The sequence below is a fragment of the Glycine soja genome, unplaced genomic scaffold, assembly GCF_004193775.1.
Source record: "Glycine soja cultivar W05 unplaced genomic scaffold, ASM419377v2 tig00104511_1_pilon_84547_1256723, whole genome shotgun sequence".
NCBI classification, from domain to species: Eukaryota; Viridiplantae; Streptophyta; class Magnoliopsida; order Fabales; family Fabaceae; genus Glycine; species Glycine soja.
Window position 1 is genome coordinate 538,536 of NW_021144441.1, and position 26,644 is coordinate 565,179.

Sequence of the window (26,644 nt, forward strand, 5' to 3'; positions counted from 1 at the left end):
GGTGTGCATCCATATCCAAATAAAATTAAGGCAATCCAATAGTGGCCAAGACCTGAGATAGTAAAAGAATTAAGAGGATTTTTAGGTCTCTCAGGCTACTATAGAAGATTTATTCAGAACTATGGGAAGCTTGTTGATCCACTTACACAATTGCTGCATAAGGACATTGAGTTCAGATGGACAGAAGACACTAAATCAACATTTGCTAAATTGAAAAAGGCTTTGACATCTGCTCCGGTATTAGCTTTACCAGAATTTGATCAACCTTTCACAGTCGAAACAGATGCTTCAGGAGTAGGTATTGGTGTTGTACTTCTTCAAAAAGGCCACCCAATAGCCTACATTAGCAAAGCCATGGGCCCAAAGTATCAATTACTCTCAGCCAATGAGAAAGAATTCTATGCTATATTGTTTGCTGTGAAGAAATGGCAACACTACTTCCTCGGACAACACTTCATAATTAAGACTGATAAAAAAACATTAAAGCACCTTCTTGAGCAACCTCTAACAACCTTGATGCAGAATTGGGGATTAGAGAAACTCATAGGATTGAATTTCAGTATTGAATATAAAAAAGGAAAAGAAAATGTGGTAGCTAATGCACTGTCAAGGCAGAAACAAGGAAGCATAGCAACAATCTTCCATGTCACATCTTAATTACTGATGGAGGCCAAGGATTCATGGAAAACTGATACAAAATTACAGAAGATAGTGGACAAAATCAGGATAAATCAGGGTTCTTACAAGCAATACACATTTGATGACACATTTCTTAGAAGAAAAGGAAAAGTGGTAATCAGAGCAGATCTGCAAATGAAAGAAAGGATCCTGCATCACTACCACAACAATGTAACTGGAGGACATTTAGGGGACGATCTAACATATAGGAGGATTAAAGAACAATTTTATTGGAAGGGATTGCAGAGGGAGGTTAGGAAGTGGGTGCTGGAATGCCATATCTGTTAGAAAAAAAAACCATTGTTACAAATGCCTACTAGATTGCTTCAGCCATCATCTATCCCAGATAGAGCCTGGAAGTCCATTTCAATGGATTTTATTGTGAGGCTCCCTAAATCTAATGGAATGACATTTATCTTTGTGTTTTGTGACGGATACACAAAGTATGCTCATTTTATACCATTAGCTCACCCTTTTGGAGCAGCTAAAATAGGACAAGTATTTATGGACACCATTGTAAGATTACATGGTTGGCCATCCGAGATTATTTCTGATAGGGATAACATCTTTATGAGTGCTTTTTGGTTTGAGTTGATGCAACAACATAAGTTAAATTGCTTAAATCCACAGCCTTCCACCCTCAAATTGATGGACAAACAGAGGCATTAAACAAGGCTTTAGAAGGATACTTGAGGTGTGTTACGGGTGAATTACCTAAGAAATGGACAGAATATATAGCCTTGGCAGAATTATGGTATAACACTAAGTTTCATACAACTGTAAAGATGACACCATTTGAAGCACTATATGGCTACCCTCCTCCTATGCCAAATATTACAGTACAAGGAGAATCATTAGTAGAAGCAGTAGCTTATACGATAAAAACCATACAACAAATAACAGAGCTTCTACAGGATAATTTAACAAAGGCTCAGGAGAGGATGAAGAAGTATGTTGATCTCAAAAGGGCAGACTAAGAATTCAACTGTGGAGACTTCATTTACTTGAACATACAACCATACAAGCAACTAAGTTTGGCAAATTCATCATTTCACAAGCTGGCTGCAAGGTACTATGGACCTTTCAAAGTAGTAGAAACAATGGGCAAAGTAGCATACAGACTTGAGTTACCTGCTGGAACAAGAATACATGATGTATTTCATGTTTCCCTGCTAAAAGAACATCATGGTCCTCACATAGCATCACAAGAACTACCACTGTACAATGAGGAGGGTGAATTTGTACCACAACCACTAGTGGTTCTAGATAGAAGAATGAAGAAAAAGGGCAACAGAGTTGTCACAAAGGTATTGATTCAATGGCAACATACCAACCCAGAAGATGCAATTTGGAAGGAATTACACAGTATGCAACACCAATTTCCAGATTTCGATTGGAGAGCTAATAGGCCTTGAAGACAAGTCCTATGTTTGAAGAGGGGGAAAGTTTTAATAAGTGAAATTGGAGGCTTGATTAGCAAGTTAGTTGTCATTTTATTTTAAGAAGATAATTAGTTATTAGCTGTCAAAAACAAAAGAAAAAAGTAAGGGATAGATTGCTTAAAATAGGAGTAGCAGTAATTGGAGGAAAATCTGGATTAAGAAGGTATAAATAAACGCTCTTATATACATTCTTATTCATTCATGAATAAAGTTTTGAATTATTCCTTTTGTACCTTGAGGGTAGAGAGTGAGTGAGGGTTCAATTTGGTAATTCTATTCCCAATTGTTATAGAGAGTTTGAAATTTGGAAAATGATCAATCCATTCCACAGTAACAATGCTGTGTCAAATTTTTCTTCAATGCCATCAAATTTTCCATGTCTACGGGCCCAAGTGTATTTGTATCCCTCCATTGAAAGATAATGGAGATTACAATCCAGAACAACGTGACAAAAAACTTGTATTAGATAGTTCGAATGAGTAGAGTTTTCCGACTTCATCGTTAGAGAAGAAATCATTGAAACCTCCAACAATGCACCAAGTGTATAGAGAGGAATGAGCAATGGAAGGAAGCAGGTTCTAAGAATCTTGTCTATTACGTTCAGGGTATCCATAAAATCCAGTTAAGTGCCAAACTGGATTTCCAGGGAGTTGGATCTCTAAAGTGATGAAATTAGATGAGAAGTTGAGAAGACGACATTGAAAAGGATGACGCTAAAAGAAAGCTAGACCACCACTTCCATTAGCATCTGTGAATGTACGAATACATGAATTTTCATGATGCCAAAGAAGAATCAAACAAGGCCGCTTCAAAGGATAAACATTTGCTTCGAGATTAATTCAAGATTGCTTCAACAAACAAAGCCTTGTTTCAAGATTCACTAAAGATCAAGCCTTGCCTCAAAACAAAGGGTTTCAAAGTCATGCAAGGCTCTGGTAATCGATTACCAGGAAGTGTAATTGATTACCAGACGGGAAGAATGAAAAAGAGCTGTTGAAAAGGGTTTTGAATTTAAATTTTGAACATGTAATTGATTACCATATGTCTGTAATCGATTACCAACAACGAAACTCCTGAAATTCACATTCAAAAGTCATGAACCTTCAAATTATAATTATGTAATCGATTACACAAACATTGTAATCGATTACCAGTGGAGAGTTTTCAGAAAATCTGCCAACGGTCACATCTTTTGATTGGATTTGTGAATGACCATCAAAGGCCTATAAATAGGTGACTTGGGCACGAATTTTAATAAGAGAGTTTTTCTTGTTAAAAATGTCTTATCCTCTCAAAAGGAAATGAGAGAGATTCCAAGAGAACTTCATTGCCATATGCTCTCTCAAAAGAAACTCTTGGGCAAACACTTGCAAATCCATTAAGAGTTTGTCCATGGACTTCAATTGTAATATCCTTCTCTTCAAGAGAGAATTCTTCTTTCTTCTTCTTATTCAATGAGATTGATTAAGGGACCAAGGGTCTCTTAAGTTGTAAGGAATGCTAAACACAAGGGATGGGTTGTCCCTGTGTGGTTCAGACTTTGTAAACGGATTCTTACAAAGGGAGTGGAAAATCTCAAGTGGGTTGCTTGAGTACTGGACGTAGGCACGAAATATGCCGAACCAATATAAAATTGTGTTTGGATTCTCTCTTCCCTTATCTCATTTATTTGTTGCAATCAATTTTGTCTTTCATGTTTAAAGAACATTATTAAATGGATTGCTGCTTCTTCTGCATTCTGAGCCTATCTCTTTTAGAAGGGAGTTGAAAGTTTGATAGTGGGAAATTAATTCACCCCTTCTTAAGATTTATGAGGCCACATGTCCAACAACATCAACAGAAAAGTTGTAGTCAAAACCAATTTGAGATCTGATATCTTCAATGCGGTGAGACAAAGATAAGGTTTCTCATAAGAAGATGACATTCGGACTGTAGTACCGAATGAGGTCCTTGAGGGTAGGAATTGCACTATGGTTGTTCAGGCCCCGACAATTCAAATTAAAAAGACTCATTGTTCCTGACAGGCCTCTTTGCCAGGATTTTCCATTAAAAAAGGATCAATTGAAGGTGAAGAAGAATTGAAGCTTAGTTGTTGTTCTGGTTGGTGGGGATGATTGAAGGGTTGTGTAGCTTTGGGTGGTGTTGATGGATGTTGGTATTGTGTGGGTTGGTGGTTTGAAAGGGGAATTGGATTGGTTTGAGTAGAAGTAGTAAGGTCAGAGTTTGGGATAGGGTGGGTAATGTGTGGAGTAGGTTTGGTGTTAGTTGGGTACATGTGTTGGGTTTCGGGTAGGCTTTGAGATATTTGAGTTCGTATTATTTGAGAGGTTAGTTGTTTGATTTGGTGTGTTAGAAAATTAAAATAAAATAAAAGAAATAAATGAGAAGAAAATGCAAAGTCTTAAACTGAATAACAAAACAACATTAGCAAAGTAACTCTAGACTATATAATAGAACATGAATCAACAATACAATATAACATACAATAAGCACAAAGGAAAATAATTTAAGGGAGAAATTTTTAATTAGTCTGGGTTGAAGTGTGCAAACGCTATCCTTAGAGAGAAAATATCTCCACTGCAATGGTAGAAAATTTTGATTGCACTATTCTCTCAAGATACGACAACCTGTTGGTTTCGATCGTGTGCAGCAAAAGGATCCCCGAATCATCTGAGCACCAATGTTTTTGCTCTCAAAAAGATAATTTTTATAAGAAAGGAAAAGAAAAAATTTAAAGATAAAAGAAAACAAATTATTTTGTCTGCTTGAGTGTTTTTTGCTCTCAAAAAGATAATTTTTATATAGACATAGGCCTCTTATGCAACAACAAAAAAATTTCAAAGTAAAACTACATGTTGAAAACCAACGTGGAAAACAAATATTTTAATTTTACGTAATAGATTCTAAAACAAATATTTTATTTTATAAAATTAGAATTAATATAAGTAATATATTTTTATAAAATTTAAATTATAAAACAAATATTTGTTACTAATGGCAATCAATTTTGGGTTTTTGAAAACTTCTACCAGTAATTCAGAACGTTTGTTGTCTCCTTCATCGTTACTAATAATGGCATCGGGTCCCTTGTCATTAATCTCTTGTTCCTATGATGGTTGAAAGATTGGACCTCCATTGATGTGGTTACGAAGGTAACGTGAACTAGCAGAGATACCATGGTGTTACGCAGATCAGCACGAAGTTCAGGCCCCCACTGTCTGATTTCAGTATCTTCTTCAATCATAAGTAACTTTGCGCATGAGTCGTCAACATGACCCATCAACCCACATAGGTAGTAGTAATTAAGTTGCCAATCTCTCATATTTGAAAAAGACCTCATTTGATTCTCCACCAAGTTTTTATTTTTATTTTCTTGGATTTCTTGGGTTTACGGCTATGAAGCACGGACACCTCAGTCCCTTGTCGTGTCCGGTGTCCGACACGCGTCCGTGTCAGTGTCCGACACCGACACGACACCCGTATTACGTTCTATATTTTGGATATTGCAGGTGTCCACGTATCCGTGTCCGTGTCGTGTCCGGTGTCTGTGTCGATGTCAGTGCTTCATAGGTTTACGGACATCCAATAGAACACTTATTTGCATGTATGAACGATAAATATGAGTATAATTCTTTTTGTCATACTCCAAACTTCCCCAGAAAGTTTCCAATTCTTAATCCTATAGTTCATGAGCCATAAAGCCAATTGGTAGATTGTGAACTTGCACCCAAAAAGGAACATGATAAAGAGAGATACCTGCAGGATCTTCTCCATCTTTAATGATACCCTGAATTAAGAGGTGTTTGTCAAAGCTCCATGGGCCACCCTTGAGTACATTTTAGATATCCAATTGATGGAAAAACTGGAAAAGGAAAGTTCCTGTCGGAATTCCGTGATCGTGACTCCTTGAAGTGGCTGCCAAAATATTGGACAACTTCTCTTTCATAATATAGACTCTAAATGGCTTTTTCGTTAAGAATCTGCCAACTAAACACAAGGCAGGATTGAATTTGTTATTGGTAGGGTTGTTGATGGATATCTCAAGGTCAGTATCAACATCAATGTTAAGGCCCCCAATATCGGGATCTTCCATAGTAAAAGGGAAAAGGACGATACTCTCAAAAGAAGAAAGTATATGGCTCAAGAACTCACTGAAACTGAAAAGGAAAGAAATGATTAAACGGGAAAGAGGAGAGAAAATATCCTAAATGTTTTAGACTGTTATTTAGGAGAGAAAATATCTCTCGTTAACCTAAACTTTGAATTATAATTAAGGTAATTGTCTTTAATTTTTGTGAAACATAAACGTGAGTAATTAATACCCAATTTCTGCAGACCTTATATAAAATCGGATACCGCAAACAACCATGCTTGGAAAAAACTATGAAATTGCAAAGATGCCATATGCTATAGGCACCTCCTTAGTTAGGAATTGTTAATTTTCTTCCTGCCTTTTTTTTTGTTAACTTTCATAAATATATAATGTTTGAACATTACAAAGTTTGTGTTTCTTCCATCAAGTTCGTTGCTAATCAATTATAAAATGTTTACTATCAACCTTTTTTATGTTCTATATTTTTTTTCATGGAATTAATTAATTTCTTATACATGATGTTCTATCTTTTTAACTAAATTCGGACTCCAATTTTATTGTCTTTTTTTTCAGTCATGATTTGAGTTTCTAAAGCAAACTCTTTGAGAAAAAGGTTAGTATTTATTCTACGTTTTACCGAAATTTATTATGTTTTACATTTTTATGATTCCTAACTAATTTTTAATTTTCTCTATTTTTGTAGATACTATTTTGCATGATAATAGGTTGAGAAAGGTTAGTATCGATGAAAAGTGAGATGGATTCACGGTTGAAAAATGACTTTATGTTATATTTTATTTTTTCTTCCATTGAAAATTTATATATATATATATATATACCCATTGTATTATTTTTTGCAATCATGATTTGAGTTTTTAGAGCAATTTCTTTGAGAAGAAAGGTTATATTTGTTCTACATTTTAAAAAAATTGATATTCTATATTTTTATGATTCCTAATTTATAAGTTTCTCTATTTTAAAGAAAATTAGACTTCTAAAGAAATTAAGCGCTCCGCCTCCAGAACAAAACTTGCTTCGGGGATATTCATCAAAATGTTAATGATGCCATACACGCGCTTGAATCTATCCAGCTTAATAAGAACGCAAGCGGCCCAACTGATGATCTGATTAATTAGGAGCTGATGGCACAACACAACTTGCAAAAAGCTCTTCAAACCCAGTGTGACTTTTGGAAAGAAAAGTCTAGAATCAAATGGCACCTGAATGCTGACAGAAATACGTCATTCTTCCATAAGATGGTGTGTACTAGACAACTAAAAACTAATATTTCTATGCTAAAGAATGGTGATTTAATTTTGTAGGATAAGGAGGAGATGGAGCAACATGTGTTGGCTTTTTACTCTAACCTCTTTGCTGGCAAAAAGGTTAATTCCGAACCTTGTCTCTTTTGAAGATAATGCTCTGTTGACTAACTTTTCCTCTGTGGAAGAGGTCCGACATGCGGTCTTATCCACAATATTGGGAAGTGATAAAGCAAGATGTGTTTGAAGTAACTTCTCAGTTTTTTTAAGGGATGTACAACTCATTCCTAATTTCAACTCAAGTGTCATTGCTCTTATTCCAAAATTTCCTAATGCTGATAGGATTGGGCATTACTGTCCTATCCCATTAGCAAATTTTTAGTTTAAGAATACAACGAAGAGTCTGGCTTCGAGGCTTGCTTCCATTGGGCCTAAAATCATTTCATCATTCCAAAGATGATTCTTCCAGGGAAGGAATATTTTGGATTGTATTGTTGTCTCATCTGAAGCGGTAAATCTGCTTGATAAAAAGTGCTTTGGTGGAAATGTAACCATAAAGATTGATATTTCCTTCTCAAGGTGCTAAAAGGTTTTGGGTTTTCCCAGGTTTTTGTTGATCGGATCCATCATATCCTAATGTCACTAAATTATTTATATCATCACTATTAGAAAACAGATTTTTTTATTGGTTATTAAGAACTTTTAACATCGGTTATTAATTAATGTTAAAATTATCGACGTAAAAATATCAATGTTAACATTGGTTTTAAAAATTCTATGTTGTTCTATAGTTTTTTTAATATCTTATTTGTTTTTTACCAACTTGTAATTAATTCATATCACAACTTATCATTCAAAGTTGTAAAAAAACATAAAACTAGTCATGGACCAAAAGTTATAAACAAAGAGTCTGTTTGGATCTAAGGTTAGAAGTTTTTTTAAGAGCTTATCTACTAAAAAATGATCTATATTTCTAGTAGAAAAGATGTCAAAAGTACTTATGACTTGTATCCAAACAGATATATCAATATACCATGCACCAAGAGTAGTTATAAACAAAATATATATCATAAATGTGTTCAATATGTTCCAATATTTCTCAAAAATTAACTTATAAACAAAAATTTACAAATTAATAATATTAGAGTAGTAATGTACTTTAATTACAAACAAAGTCAAAATAAAACAAAGTTGGAAGTTGCATTTGGGAACTCAAATATAATTTGAGTTTCAAGAAGCAAATTTTGTGATTGTGAAAAATTCTTCAATCCATTTTCAATTTTTGCAGTTTTTCTATGATGATTATAAGCTATGCTACATTTCATAGTCCCTTCTAAGTTTAGATGAGTGAATCTTGCAGCTTTCATAAATGAGTACATGGTACTTGGCCCATCCTGAAATTAACAAGAAGTTCATATTAGATATCTATATGATTTTAAGATTTGACATACAGAGGAGTGCTTCATTATTCACCAAATTGTTGTAAGTCACTTTGTACTCAGTCAGGAAGACTTTAAAAGTGACTGAGTTAGGAACTTGGTGGTACAAGGAGTATCATTTAGGGTAAGCTTTTGGTTCAAAGGTCACCTGATGATTTTCAGTGAGCCCATAGAACTCTCTAAGTTTTATCCATCCAACAAGTAGAGCTTGACTCACCAAATTTTGGTTATATGTGACAGAGTGCATGTTGCCACTAAAGTGTAGCAGATGCCAAGTAGGCTCTAGTTCATCCTTCCATCTTACAGCAAATGACCTACTGACTTTATCGTAAAGTTACATTTAACAAACAAAGTAATATAAGCAAAAGTGTTATATCATGTCATGTTTATTTGAGAATAGTGTTGAAATTTCTAACCTGATCCATAACATGAACAATGTTGAACATTTCCTCTACTTTTTTGTTAATCTTCATCATTGTGTTAGCCATTTTCTTTCAGTTATGTTGATGTTCATCCATCGTTTCTAAACTCCATTTACAATATAAACATGACATTAAATACATTTTGTCAAACAACAATGAAGAACCATAGCCATGCAAACAAACAATAATGAGGCCTTCATTGTCGAAAACAACCAAAACCAGAACCATGCAATCAACCAAAACACCAATAAATCTACAAAACAAACAGAATAAACAATGATTTCACTAAAAATTGCTAAGTGCTCTTGTTATGGAGGAACTAGAACCATGCAACATTTCCTCACATATTTCCTCTGATATTTTACCAAAACCAGAACCAGAACCAAAAACAGAATTGTGCCACTAAAGCCTATTTTCTAGTAGTGTGTACATGAAGCTACTACCATATGCATAACCCACAAGGCCACAACTATATACAAAAGGAAGCACTACCATAGCTTAAAAACACAAGTATAATTTAACTTCCATGTGCATAACCGCAAACCAAGCAAAAATAAAAATAAAAACAACAACACTACCATTGCTTACGAACACAAGCTTCATTAGAGAATCCCAAATTCACCTCACGAGGGTTTAGTAGCATTTAGCACCACTATCAATTTCAGAGAACACATTTTTAGACACAAAACAAAGGTGTTGATCAGATAGGGCTAACCTGGGGAGGAAGTCGTGAGGGAACAGGCCACGAAACCAAATATGGCTTCTTTGTCGCGAGGTATCGAGAAGACGAAACAATGATGGCGTCATAATAGAATGCAGGTTAAGGTGGTGACGACGTCACAGTAGAACGCGGGGGATGGCAACGAGTTAGAGTTGTGAGGGAGAGGACCATTGTGAGGACGAACGAGTAAGTGTGAGAGTAGAGTTAAAGTGCCAGAAGCGCGAAAAATAATTTAAATAGGATAATACAATGTCGGTTTTTTTTTCTTTCCAAAAACCGATGTTAACGTGACTTTGTTAACATCAATTTTTGGAAAAATCAATGTTAACGAAGTCATGTCACTCAAGTTAACATCAATTTTCTAAAAAATTGATGTTAACCAACTCACGTTAACGTCAGTTTCTGGAAAAACGATGTTAACAAAGTCACATTAACATTGGTTTTTTGGAGAACTGATGTTAACGAAGTCACGTTATTTACAATTATGCTACCACATTTTTATTTACATCAATTTTCTATAAAAATGATGTTATTCTAACGATGTTAAAAGGAAATTTTCTAGTAGTACAATTAATAGAAAGACTATCGGTTTCTTTTCCTACTTTAGAGGGGTCTTTATCTCCGTTGTTATTTTGAATAGCGGAGGAGGCTCTTAGCTGCAAAATTGCTGACTTAGTCCACAAGGGTAAGCTTCTCCCTATGGCCAACTATAAGAGGTATTACACTCCAACTCATATATAATGTATGTTGATGATATAATTATCTTTTACAGAGGCATAACCAAAAATATTAGAGAGCTTATCTCCTTGTTTGTGACATATGGTAATGCATCTGGCCTGATTATCAAATAAGAGAAGCTTGTCTTTTATCATGGTGGTATCAATCATAAGCGTGTGCAAGATTTATCTAGCATGCTAGGTTTTAAAGCTTATCATCCACGTTTGATTAATTGGGCGTCCCTATTTTTAAAGGCAAGGCTAGGAAACTACACTTGAGGGCTATTATATGGATAAAATTAAAACCAAGCTCACAACTTGGATGGGGAAACTCCTTTCTTTGATGGGAAGACTACAACTAGTGAGATAATGGATAGAAGGATCCTTGATGTACTCTTTTCGTGTTTATTTATGGCCTTCGACTTAAATTAATGAGTTGGAGAGGCATGTCCAAATTTATTTGGTCGAGTGATTGCGTGTATAGAAAGCTTGTTATAGTCTCTTGGAAAAGAGTTTTCAAACCTCTTAATGAGGGACGACTTAGTCTTCAATCTTTTAAAGCACTTAATAAAGTTTCCATCTTGTCTCTTGGAAATTTGCATTTTCGTCAAATCATTGGGTTGTGATGCTTCGAGCTAGAGTTTTTAAAGAGGGAGTGCATTTTCAAAATTACATAAAGTCATCTTTGTGGTCAAGTATGAAACACTTATGGGGCATTGTGAATTCTAACATTGTGTGTGTGATTGGAAATGGGCAAAATATTAATTTTTGGTCCCATAGGTGGGCTTTGCAAACTTTGGTTTCAGTGGTGCAAATTCCTACTAATGTTCAAGTGAACCTAAAGGCTAAGGTTGTAGACTTTATTCATCTAGGCCAGTGGAGGCTCCTTGATTGGTTTTAGCAGTTAAGTCCTAACATTGCTAATGAGATTGAGAACATGTTCATTCCTTTGTTTGAGGAAGAAGATCGTCCAGTTTGGGAAGGTACATTCATAGGAACCTTGAAACTGAAGGAAGATTATTCTTTCTTGAACGGGCCATCTCATGACATCTCTTGGGCTAAGATGATTTGGATAGGAACTGCAGTCTGTTGGCTAAAACCTTGGTGCTTTGTAAATTTATGCAAAATAAATTGCCTACGGATGATATGTTGCGACCAAGGAGTTGTAACATTATTTCTAGGTGTGATCTTTGGTATTGCTCTATTGGGAATGCTGATCACCTTATGCTTCAATGTAGTTTTGCTTCTAAAGTTAGAGACTGGTTGGAGATCAAATTGCAGCATAAGTTGGACCAAAATTCCATGTTGAACATATTGGGTGTCTTAAATTTTGATTATTCTCCTCAGCTGCATGATGTGAGACTGGTGACCATTAACTACATAGTTTGGAGTATATGGGACTATCGTAATAGGAGCAAATCCCAAAACTAGAAGCCTAGTTTCTTAAAAGCATCAATGGCCATTGAAGCTAGCACAAAACTAGTTGGGGATTTGACTTTGAGTTCGATGTTCCCTTCTATTTATGAATTTTCAAAGCTCAAAGCTTTTAATATTTGTTGTCACACGAGGAAATTGTAGGTCATCAGCAAGTTAGATGGCAACCCCCTATAATGGGATGGGTCAAATGTAATACAGATGAAGCTACTAAAGGATCTCTAGGCATAGCGGGTTGTGGTGGTATCTTCTGAAATCACCACAGAGGTACAATGGGTTGTTTCACTTCTTTTTTAGGCATTAAACATGTGTTGTTTGCAGAAATTTCTGCTGTGATTACAACAATAGAAATTGCTCATGAGAAGGGTTGGAGAAACTTGTGGTTGGAATGTGATTCATTGATGGTGGTGCAAGATTTTAAAGATGTGAATCTTGTGCCATGGTCCTTGAGAAATACATGGAGAAATGCAGTCATTAGACTAGAGATTTGAACTTTATTCTTGAGCACATATACTAGGAGGGTAATACTTTTGTAGATAAGTTAGCCTTTCATGGGACAGGTATACAAGATTTTTGTTGGTAGGACTATGTTCCTACCTTTGTTTCAAGATTTTTTGTGCTAGATTGACAAGGTCTTCCTTGCTACAAGTTTAGATAGTCCCTGTTAGGCTCTGCCTGGGTTAGACTTTTGATGTCCCCACGTGGCTTTTGTCTTGTTTCTTTTGTCTATTTAATGAATCAGGCTTTGGTCTTAAGGCAGTTGATTGTAGTGATGTCAACCTAGTTGAGATCATAACAACCATCATGTCATTGCATTGCCTTTGTTTTTTTAAAAATATTTTTATATTAATAATAACCAATTTTTTTTCAAGTTTTAATTTTTTATTTTTGAAAAAAATTTATAACTATCATAATTTTTCAAATGTATCTTTCGATTTTTTTACAATTAATTAATTAATGAATAAATCAAACTCGAATAGATGCCCTTAATCTTGTGACATCTCCCACCTGGAAATGAAGTGTGGTTCACAATTTTCAATAAAAGAACAAAAAGTGACCCTTAATAAGGTTTTATTACATTAGGTCATCTCTATCTTGACAACTCATTTTTCACCTTTTGATATTCTTTAAAAGGTCTCGTCATTATGCATTATCTATACGTATTCATGTAACTAGATTTTGAATTGAGATAAACAAAATATTTAAAAACTTTTATTTGGATTTTGTATTGCATGTAACAAAATTTATTATAGTTTTCTCTTCATACTTATGTAAAAAAAATCATCTTCATTTATTATATATTTTTATACTTTCTATGTTTATTAAATTAAAATTCAATAAATAATTTAAATCATGAAAGGGAAATCCAAAAAATACACATTTAAATTAAAAATTATTATAATAAACATATCTAATTACGCCATAATAATTTAGATATTAATTTGATTGCAGGTAAATTGTTCATTCCCGTGAATTAAGTAGAAAATATCTACCTACTTTTATGGAAAAATATCCTTATATGTTATATATATATATATATATATATATATATATATATTATTTTTATATATTGGCATACAATACCAATGTATAAAAGAAAATTAAAATTTGTCTAGGTAAATAATCAATGATTTCCTTTTGTGTTGCCATCTAGTTCTATCTACCTAGTCAAGACCACAATCTTCATCTCCTATTCAAATTTCTCATCAACGATTTTTTGGAATTCATCTTCAAGGGACTTCTTTAAGCTTAGGTTGCTAATAGTAGTTGAAGTCACAAATATTATTTTCCATTAGTGTTAGTAAAAAAGAAATTAACAAGGCAACAACATCTTCTTTTGTATCATAAACATTGTTTGCATACTTACTCAACCATACATGATTACCAAATTGACTAGAAACAAAAGTTACAAAATATCTAAAATATGTGACTCTATCAACTTCCTTCAAATCATAATAGTTGTATATAGGTTGTGCATATTTGAGTATGATACAAAGGTTTTGATAGAAGTTTTTCCATACATTGACTCATAAGGAAGAGTTTAGATGTGCAACTTTCTGCTATGAAAATTTGGCTACTTCCTATTACACATGAAAATCATGGTACAATACACCATAAAGAAATATATTTGATCAAGCACAATGAACTAAATGTGTATTTAAAGAAATCACCATTTTAAACCTTGTCTATTACCATTGGTTGAAGCATTTTGGTTTTCTTTTCTGCACCCATGGAGATTTCTCTCATAAAATACAACGTAATGTTTTTGTTTTGGTTCTCTTTTTTTCATTTTGAACAATCAATCAAGTAATTCAAACATATCAAACAAGAATTATACAAGGATTGAAGGATATATAGATCACAGGCATTGTCAAACATTTTGATTTATTAAAGATAATTTAAAACTTAGAAAGTTCAAAGAACTCAATCAATCATGTAATCATTATTTTCTCTTAAACCTACATGCTCAATATCTTTATCATGCTCATGCTTGGTAACACATTTTTCAGAATAAAAAAGATACTTTATATATGAAAATTCTTATATAAAAATAAATAAATATAACATAATGGATTTTGAAAAAACTTTATAAATGAACCTTAAGCAAGTAATTCACATGTCATATTTAAAAATTATGCAAGAATCATACAAGAGATATAAAACCATACATAACCATTCATAAATGACTAATCACATATCACATAAAAAATCATGCATAATAATTTTAAAAATATATATTATCAAAATAATCAACATAAATTTTAAGCACAATCAATCATCAAACATTTCAAATTAATTAAATTTAATTAATAATCAACTAACTATGCACAATACTTTTAACAAAAAAAAATCAAATTTCAAAAAATTTTAAATTTCAATTTCAAATTTCAAATTTTAGATTTCAAATTTCAACTTTCAACTTCCAATAACTTCCCCTTTCAACTTCCATTTTCAACTTTCAATTTCTAGTAACTTCCATTTTCAACTTGCAATTTCTATTTTTCAACTTTCAATTTCCAATAACTTCCAAATTTTAATTTTCAAACTTCCAATAACTTCCAAATTTTAATTTTTAAACTTCTAAAAAGTTGGACACAATTACCAAAGACAAAAAATCAATCATGTATATTGAAATTCTTTTAAACTAAATACATTTAATTAATCATGATAAATTTTAACATAATCAAATAATTTTGGACTTATCTTCAATTTATAGAACTAAGTCTGTTTTACTGTAATCAATTACACATAGTGGTAATCAATTACCAGAGAATTAAACACTAAATTAAGTATCAAATAACAATCATCAACACATATTATGATAATTATTTACTTAATTCAATTATTCTATCATGTCAAAGCAAACAAAACATAAGCAATTCAAGCATTAATCAATTTAAACAAAATTCAATTTATCATATATATTCAAATTTAAAACTAAATATAGTTAATTAAACATTGTAACACACAATCAAACAATTTTAACAATTATTTTCTATTATCCACAAAAATAACTTAATTGAAAATACTAATCATACCTTAATTCATAGAGATGGCTTAGATGTTACCTCTTTTGAGATTTTACTAATATTGTTGTCGCCATATGTAACATGTCCACTTTACTTGGGAAAATGGTTTTAAATTTGGATACATCTCCCATCATATGCTTGGAACATCCATTGTTGATGTACCACTTCTTCCTTACAAATTCTTCTTTGTTATTGTCATAAGATTTTGTCATGAGACACAAGTTGGCTTGGTCTTCATCATGATCTTGGAATAACCTATTCCTGAAAATACTTTTGAAAAACAAAGAATCTAAAGAGGCCATTAATCTTGAAGTGGTTAAACTTTTTACAAGAAACCTGCTCTGATACCACTTGTTGGATCAAGTGGCCTCAGAATAACTAAGAAGGGGGGTTGAATTAATTATTCCTAAACCTTTACTAATTAAAAATTTACTCTTCTAAGGCTTTTACTATGTTGTTAAGAGAATAAGGAGTAGAAGAGAAACTTAACCAAAAGTAAAAGCAAAAATTAAAATGTACAACGGAAAGTAAAAAAGTAGGGAAGAAGGAGACAAACACACAAAAGTTTTTATACTGGTTCGGCAACAACCCGTGCTTACATCCAGTCCCCAAGCGACCTACGATCCTTGAGATTTCTTTTCCAACCTTGTAAAAATCCTTTTACAAGCAAAGATCCACAAGGGATGTACCCTCCCTTGTTCTCTTTGAAACCCTAGTGGATGTACCCTCCACTAGAACTGATCCACAAGAGATGTACCCTCTCTTATTCTCAGTCAAACCCAAGTAGATGTACCCACTACTTGTACCACAAAGGATGTACCCTCCAATGTGTTAAGACAAAGATCTCAGGCGGTTAAACCTTTGATACTTTGTGAATGGGGATACGAAATAATTCTCAGGCGGTTAGTCTTTTGAAATCTTTTGTATATGGGAAAGGGAAGAATCAAAAGAATTCTCAGACTGTGTCGTTTTGAATTCTTTGACAAGGGAGAAGGGAGACACAAAAGAATTCAGGTGGTTAGTCATTTGTTCTTTTGGAAAAGGGAGAAGAGAGACACAAAAAGAATTCAGGCGGTTAGTCATTGGTGAATTATTTTTGGTAAAGGGAGAAGAGATGAAAAGAATGAATAGCACAAGTTTTCAAGGTTTAGAAAACTAGAAAACTTTGGAAATCTTTTGGCACAAAGAAGAAGAAGAAGTTCAAAGAGATTCAAGGCTTGTAAAGGATTGTATAGGATTGATAGAAAAGATAGATTGAATTTGGATTGATTTAAAATGCAAAACAAAGCCTTGCTTTTATAGACTCTTCATGTCTGGTCAAGAGAACCATTTAGAAGAGTTATGACTTTTAGAAAAACTTAAAACCAATTTGAAAAAGTCAAAAACCATTTGAAGAGTTACATATTTTGATTTATTCAGAGACAATCACTGGTAATCGATTACCAAATCAGTGTAACCAATTACACAAAGCTTTTATGTGAAAGGATGTGACTCTTCACATTTGAGTTTGAATTTCAACGTTCAAAGACACTGGTAATCAATTACCAAAACATTGTAATCGATTACAGGTTTTTTGAAATCAATTGGAACGTTGTAAATTCATTTGAAAACTTTTTTAAATCCATTTTGCTACTAGTAATCAATTACAATAATTTGGTAATCGATTACCAGAGAGTAAAAACTCTTTGGTAAACATGTTTTGAGAAAAATCCATGTGCTACTCAGTTTTTGAAAAAACCTTTTCATACTTATCTTGATTAAGTTTTCTATTGATTCTTGAATCTTGAGTCTTGATTCTTGGAAGCTTGATCCTTGAATCTTGATTCTTGAAATCAACTTTCCTCTTGAATCTTGAAGTATTCTTGATTGTATCTTGTACACCTTGAACTCATTCTTTGATTGACCTTTGAGCTTTTTGTTATCACCTTTGTTATCATCAAAACATCTTTGAATCAATCTTGATTCATCATGAAGCTTTGCTTCTACATAAAACCCTAAGACTAATGTATTCATGATGACTATGATATTGATGTGTGCTATAAGTTAAAGTTAATAATGGTTATAACTAGTTGACCTTATTAGTTCAATGAAACTAGAAAATAAGGGAAAACAACATTCATATTAAAAAAATTTACGAAATTAAAATAACTAAAGAAAATAATTTGTAAACATTATGATTAACAATGCCACCAAAATAATCCATTAATTTATAATTAGTGACTATAACAAACATCAAAATACAATGTGACTTAAGATAACAACTAATAAAACCTAATATCACCATCCATTATGAGTACAACATCAAGTTAATTAATCATGGGAAAAACTAAAATACTTAAAATATATTAACTATTATTAAAGTTGAAACAACAATTACAATTAACATTGTGAATGTTGTTAAGTTTTTTGAACCATTAATGATTTTCTTCTAAAACTAACAACTTAGTCTTTGTTCTCACAATTTCCCAATTCATGTCTTCAAACTACGACTTAAAAGTATGATACTCATCTTCAATGTTTTTTCAACCCACTCAAAGTAATTACAATGTACAATCTTACAAGTATAAAAGACATAATCTGGCTTGACTTCATTTATTTTTGCTAACCTTTGACAATGACAACATTTTCGCTGGAGTTTCATCATTTTTGCACTAGCACTAACATTAGAAAAAGATGCAACTATAACGACCCATCACCACTACATGCTAACTTAAAACTAACAAAGCAAAAAACTTTGTTTTACTTTATTTTAAAACCCTTCTATTAATTTATTTATGGAAATACTTGGGAATTTTTCACTTTTTCAAAAGCCAAAAGCTAAAACCAACAACTTCAAAATAAAATTTTCATATATACATGATAAATTGAATAAAATCACGTCCTTCATGGCACATCAACATCTATCCCAAGATAAAACATCAAAAACTACTCAACACACATCTCTATATATACATAGACAACTCCTTAAAGAGATAAATCTTAAACACCCAAGCTCGTCAACACTATACATAAAACTAACAAAGAAAAAACACAAGAAGGACCACATCTTCACATCCAAGCATGTTCATCCATGATGCCTCCAGAAGAAGGATTTATAGTTACAACCACATGTGTCATAGGTAAGGGTAAGCTTACAAAAAAACAAGCATATACCTATACTTCATATTTAAAACAATTTTTTATAATCAATTAATAACAACATCCAATCACATAAAAAGCATATTTCATTTACAACTATCATGAATTACAATCAAGTACTAATCAACATCATAACTTAACCATCAAATATCATCGTCATCAAGAGTCCATCAATCAAGCATCACCATGCACACCAATAATAAACTCCAAAGACATACTCTACTCCATGGAAATTTACATTACATGAGCGGTTAACCTAAATACATCTGTCTCTTTGAACATTTGGGGAGACCCAGATTAATCCTACGGAGGAAGTGTGGTTTTATTGAAAATAGATGAGTGTGGGTAGTGACTTATCTTGGTAAGGTATTGATTAACCTTAACCTCTATAGGAATTCACTCACTCATATATTCTATAGGTCCATTCAGCATTAGCTACCATGAAAACCTCCAACACTAAGTTGAGAGCCCATCAAGCACCTACAACTTGCGTGTCTACTAACAACCAATAACAACTAAACTTGGATTCACTTGAGGTTTGAGATATAACACCTATGTACCTGCCATCTCACCTATGACTTGCCTCAAGGACCCAAGTTTCACCAACATCAACAATCCATCCCATATACACTAAAAGGGTCATTAAACCTCTTGGGAAGTAATTCTCAACACTTTGACATATCATTCAAAATCAAAACATAGGGGTGGTACTGGAAAGATACCCCACTAGGCGAGACCCCTAGGTCTCTTTAGTGAGGCGGAGTTCTGGCATGGAACTTACCTTCCCAAGTATACCTTTTTCAATAAAATATTTCCAAAAGAACACAACTAGCTCCTTTTAATATATAGGTTTAAATAATTCATTACATCTAAAAAAATAGGTTTAAATACTTTTTTGATCCTAAAATTAAATATTCCACACTCATGTTTGCACCTCCTACGTATGCTATGTCAGTGCCTTTCTCCTTAAGAACAGTATCCAATACAAGTTTGTAAGCTTGTTTTTCCATTACATAGCTATCTTTTTTTATGTAGAAAACTCCCATATGCTAAACCAACCACACCTACAAAATCAAACATCAATTTGGTGTTGAAGAATGCTTGCTGCAGTACATCATGAAATGAAGATATCATTTCAATACTTTTCACAGAGAGACTTGTCAAAGAAATCTCAAGCCACACCAACCAAGCACATAGTAAGTACTGATGTGTAAAAATAGAAGCGTACCCTATGGAGTAGTTACAGTGGACCTAAGTTCGGATATCGTACCCTGAAGAGTGTTTTCGATATAATTAAATTTTCAATAAACTAAACAATTTGGATTTTTATCAATAGTTGAAAGATTTGTGTTCAATTACTTGTCAGGAAATAAAACTCAAAAGTAATAAAAAAATAGTGAAATGAATTCAAATAGATAAGAAAGTATACAGTTATGATTAAAAATTGTGCAATTGAATTACCCCAATTGTTCCCAATTGAACTCCTAATCATTTGTCAATCATTAATTTCTCTTAAAGTAGTTAATAGGTTCTGATTAAACTTTATTAAGCATCTTTCTCTTAATTCAAATCCTATTTGGTCAATTAGAAAATAAATTAAGAGAAAGTTAAAGCCTAAAGAGAATAATTGAAATTACCAATAGTATTAAAAATTCCAAAAATACGTTTGTTCATTTATTATTTGAAGGGACCTAATTGTTCTATGATTCCATCGTTCATATGAAGTTTGCCACAAACACATAGTAGAACAATAAAATGACTGAATAAAGACAAGTTTCAATTGATAAAATGATGGTTCATATGTAGATTACATCATACCTTAAAAAAAAAGAGTTTACCTATCCATAGGCACATGCAAACACAAACAAAAACTCAAATAAATGAGGGAATTATACTTTGAAGCCTTCACAATCCTTCCCAAGTACCCTCCAATCTAATAGAGTTCTCACTATGCCTCGCTTACCACTGTGTACAATTTTCATGCACAAAATGCTTCGCCTGAGCGAAACCTAATTTCTCTATTTAAGTGCGCCACTGGCGTGCAAAATTGCCACATGCATAGAAAATTACAACCCGAACAAAATTATCGTGCACGTACAAAATTACCATAGTCATGGTCTTCTCAGCAATGCCTAAATATCTCCAAAAAGTGAATAATTTTAGCTCTTTTTTATATGAAACCTTTAGTCACGTGTCTTACACAAACTAATAACAAATAGTGAGTTTTGCCAAGGAAAGCATGTCACAATGAATCAAATTGAAATGAAAAGTCACTAAAAATACCATCAAATCCTAGTTTATCACACACTCATCAAGAGTAACAATTAATGAACAAATAGACCTTTAGTACAACATGAGTCAACATTTCCATCAACAAGTTCAATCAACCCTTTAATTGCTTTTGCTCGAACAAATGCATGTTCATAACCTATTGCTTCCTTTTGATTCTCCACCACCTTCATGCATTTATCACCCGCCACTGCTACCAAATCATCCTACATGAAAAAAATAATTTCACTAAATAAACATAAACTATAATGCAAAAAGCAGCCATATATTTACAATGGTTTTGCAAACACCAACCTGCCCTAACTCTAGATGAAACCCAACCTAAACTTCAAGAGCAATAACTACAACAAAAAGCTAAGATAAAATTCAAAAGCATTGGCAAATAAAAATAATAATAAAAATAAAAGGAGTGCTAGTAATACACTCTTTCTAACACATTTCTTAACACACACACACACACACACACACACACACACACACACACACACACACTCACTTTATTGTATGAGGTGATGCCACGTGACAATCCCATATTTATTATTCTCAACTAAATGCAATGTATTTTATTTTATTCTTCTTTATCAAATGCAATTAATTTGAATATTTGTTTTAATTTTTTAATTCTTCTATATTAAAATCAAAATCATGCATACCAATTACTTACTTGCCTAAAAGAATTATTGAATTAAAGAAATTATGACATGAATGATTTGAATATTCAACTTAACAATACAAACATATATTCAGATTTAAACTATATTTACTACAAAAATTTAGAAATTAATCTATTTTCTGATAATTATATTCTGATTTGATAATATGAGTATAAAATAAATTTAAACTACAAAAAAATAAAATTTTTATTTTTAATAATATAAATTTTAGGAAACAATTCAAATCAAAATAAGACTAATCAAAATAAAATGTGTATCATTAAATCAATATTTTTATATGACAATTATTTTCGTTAACAATTAATACAAAATTGGGAAAATATTTTTGGAAATTTTAAATTTAAATAAAAATAATTACCATGGAAATAATTTATTTCAACATTGATTTTTGGAAACATAATTGAAAAGGAAACTATTTTAAAGAATATTTATATAATATAAATTTCGAAATGCATTGAGGAAGTATGAAGCATCTGCATCTTTTTTTCTTAATGCTCTTATCAATTCTAAAAAATCTTAATTTGGAAACATAATATGTAACAATAAAAATGTTTGAAAATTAAGATACATTTGAAAATCTTCATTCCTTTTTATATGCTTCCTCTTCTCCTTCTCTTTGATATCTATTTTTTGTTTTTTTTTGCCAAATGACCTATTTGGTCCTTTATCTTATTTTTTGGTTCATTTTAGTCTTTTATCTTTTATAAAGATTCAAGATGGTCATTATGTTAGTTTGGAGTTAACATTGTTAACGATAATCATATATTTGTGGCTAATAGCCGCCACAAAATGAAAAATAAGGAACAAACAACCGTGAATCTACAGTTTCATCATTCACAAACCATAATTCCCTTTTTCCCAAATCAAAAATCACAAACCTCACACAATTTAATTAACAATTCAACTTCAGTATAACATCATCTACATGAAATTTGATGCGTAACCTACCTTTCCTAATGTAACACCCTGAAATATTACTAATTATTAATCGATGCTTAATTGTATTTATTGTGTTATTTGACTATATGGTTGACTTGAATGAGTTGAGGTATGACTTGAATTAGTCATGTGTGAATTTCTTGATATGGATGTTGAGTTATGTGGAGTTTTGTTGAGCTAAGTTGAAATTATGAGATTTCAAATTTCACCTAAACCTATTTTGGTAAAATCCTCATCCCAAATTCGTTAACTGTTGGATCATCTTCAAATTTTTTTTCTTGAGGTTCCTAAGACAATTTTACACATTATGACCGTTGGGATTTGCAATATAACATCTTGAGTATGAGACATGATTTTTTTATCCAAGCAGAAAAATTTGAGCTGGACGAGTGTTGCAGGCTACAAATACACCTAACAGTGTAAAAGAGCCATATTCCTCCTCATCTTCCCCTAAACCCTCCCCCAACACCCCAAGATCCTCCTCCACCACCATTGACCATCGATGACCGCCATGAGCCGCCTTTGCTTGCCGTCAGATCACCGTACGGAGAAGAACAATTTAATTGGAGCAGAATCTTCAAAACTCAACTCGAGGATTCGGTAAAGAAAGAAGCCTCCAATCCTTCCTTCGCAGTTTCTTCGAGGTAACCGTGATTTTAAGCCTTCTCCTTGTTAGTTTGAGCCTATCTTTGCATCTCTTCTGACTTGGGAACCATTATTGGATGTTTTTACACTTCCTTTGAAAAACCCTTGAAAAAGAGACGTTGTAAAAGTTTCCTTTTATAAAATAGACTTTGTTTTTGTAACATTTATTGAACCCTGGTCACAATGGCGTGATCAAAATTTCAAAATGACCTCTCTTTGATATGAATTTCAAAACACCCCTTTAGCCCTTTTTTAAATTGAATGGGTATTTGACCCCAAAAGTTAATATTAACCTTGTCTTTGAAATCTATACTCAATTTCCTTCAATTTGATATATAGAACCTTGCTTTTGGACTGACGAACGTGAACGAGAGGGATCTCTGAGCGGCGCAAAGAGAAACTGATGTAGAGCTCACGATAGATGATGTGAGTTTATTATTGTTTACAGTTTTTAATACCATAGTTGGGGTCAGGGAACCTAACTATGGGAATGTATGCTTGTCCCTGTTGCATGCTGGTTTTCAAGAAAACAATGTTTTTGACTAATGGGATGCGATATATCTATTATTGATGAATAACAATATTGTTTTTATTTGACTTGTGTTATCTGAAGGCCCGAGGAGTGTGAATCTCATACATAAACTATATATATATATATATATATATATATATATATATATATATATATATATATATATATATATATATATGTGGAGTGTGACTTACTGATGATATTTCTATTGATGACATTAATTGATATGAGGTGACATTGATGTTTGTTAGTGCTTAGCTTTACTGAGTTTTAAAAGATTGGCTAAAATTTTGTTAAAACATAAGCACTTAGACAATGAAGGAAAGCTGGAGTTGCTGCACATGATGTCCAACGTTATGTCAAGGAATCAGATTGGGCTGCACAATGCACAAGGCAAGATAAAATGTCAAATGAAGAATTGAAGCTGCAGGATCCACGATGTCGGATACGATGTCCAGGACATCCTGCCCGAAAATACTGGACACATAAATCTGTTATATCTTTAACAGATTAATGTGCAGTTAGCAACAGATTTGGCGATCTATCTTTAGGAACGAATTAAAAGATAATTAAAGTTCGAATTACAAACTTGAATAGTTCGTTCAGGGATTAAAGATTAAAGATAAAAACTAAAAGATCAAACTTTATCTTTTAGATCTTTAAGTGCAGATTTTCAGGAGAATGATAGATCTTATCCAGCGCAAGTTGTTGCAGCCCAGATACGCACACTGCTATATAAACATGAAGGCTGCACGAGTTTTCTACGAAGTCCGAGATTGAAAAGTTATTTTGTGAGTTTTGGGACTTGAGTGTTTTGTGAGCCACCTTGATGTTACCCTAACATCAAGTGTTGGACCTGAGTGTGTAGAGTTGATCTCTAATGTTCAGAGAGCAATCTCTGGTGTGTCTTTGATTTATTTGTAAACACGGGAGAGTGATTGAGAGGGAGTGAGAGGGGTTCTCATATCTAAGAGTGGCTCTTAGGTAGAGGTTGCACGGGTAGTGGTTAGGTGAGAAGGTTGTAAACAGTGGCTGTTAGATCTTCGAACTAACACTATTTTAGTGGATTTCCTCCCTGGCTTGGTAGCCCCCAGATGTAGGTGACGTTGCACCGAACTGGGTTAACAATTCTCTTGTGTTATTTACTTGTTTAATCTGTTCATACAGTCAAATATAATCTGCATGTTCTGAAGCGTGATGTCGTGACATCCGGTACGACATCTGTCATTGGTATCAGAATTTCAATGTTTATGATAATATTGACATGAGATTATGTTGTTATTGATGACTATGTTAACATGAGTTGATGCTGTTATTGATGATTATGTTAATATGAGATGATGTTGTTATTGATGATTATGTTAATATGAGATGATGCTGCTATTGATGACTATGTTAACATGAGTTGATGTTGTTATTGATGATTATGTTAATATGAGATGATGTTGAAAATGCACTGTGATGATGTTATATTGTGTATGTACATGGGGGGTGTAGTGACCTTGTTGGATATCCCTGGTGGGGGAAATAGTGGTTAAAGAGTTTTAAGCATCTCTGGAGGGGGGTGGCTTAGAATCTTTAATTATCCATGATCAGTGCATTGATGGTGCCGATGTTTCATACGTTGTGTGTTGTGTATGTACATTGGGGGTGCAGTGACCTTGTTGGATATCCCTAGTGGGGGAAATAGAGTGGTTAAAGAGTTTTAAGCATCTTTGAAGGGGGATGACTTAGAATATTTAATTATCCACGGTTAGTGCATTGATGGTTCCCATGTTTCATATGTTATATGTTGTGTATGTACATGGGGAGTGCAGTGACCTTGTTGGATATCCCTGGTGGGGGAAATAGAGTAGTTAAAGAGTTTTAAGCATCTCTGGAGGGGGATGACTTAGAATCTTTAATTATCCACGGTTAGTGCATTGATGGTGCTCATGTTTCATACTTCATATGACATGAAAATAACATAAACTTTGTCAGTAAGTACTTGTAGTTTCTCATGAGGAGTAATACTTGTACTTGGGGGCATGTCACTCGGTTTGGAACTCCCTTGAGACTTAGGCTGATCACCATGAGGAGGAGTTGCCTGTGCACAACAGGGTGACCTCGACACTTACTGCCTAGTTTTCCTAAGTGAGAGTGTCGTGTGGACACGCTTACGTTATTTCCTTAGGGATGATATCACATTGCATTTGAGAGTTGAGGTTAGGTGCATGCATCATACTGAGCATGATTGATTGGAACTATGGACTGATGATGACTATTTGTTGAGTGTGTGTTGGACTAGTGAATGTTTGTGTAAGCTTATGATATTTTTTAATGTCTTCTTACTAATTGTGGTTATTTGATTTTTGTATTAATTTCTTTTATAATAAACTCACCTCTCGCAATTTTTGTACCGCGTGGTTGGTACCTGTGATGATCGCGAACCTTTGTTTGTGGGAGCAGAATGACAGTAGTAGAGTACGGGAAGTGAGATTCTTTTGTGGAGCCGACGTGATGACGTTGGGATTATTTTAGGAGAGAGTCAGGTTTTGTTAATCAACTCCTCCATAGTCGGTTACTTAATTTTTGTTTTGAATTGAGGATGTAAATCACAGATTTAAGTATATGTATGAACAAATTTACTTTCCATTATGTGAATGATGTGTACTGAGTTACTATACCTATATATATATATATATATATAT

The 26,644-nt window shown here is 33.1% G+C and overlaps 1 protein-coding gene across 1 annotated transcript; it reads left to right on the top strand.

The window, feature by feature from the left end:
* Positions 1 to 663: 663 nt before the first annotated feature.
* Positions 664 to 1,655, top strand: LOC114404575. Its single transcript, XM_028367477.1, has 2 exons — positions 664 to 961; positions 1,309 to 1,655. Exons 1-2 carry the CDS (start codon positions 664 to 666, stop codon positions 1,653 to 1,655), a joined length of 645 nt encoding a protein of 214 aa, XP_028223278.1.
* The last annotated feature ends 24,989 nt before the right edge of the window (positions 1,656 to 26,644 follow it).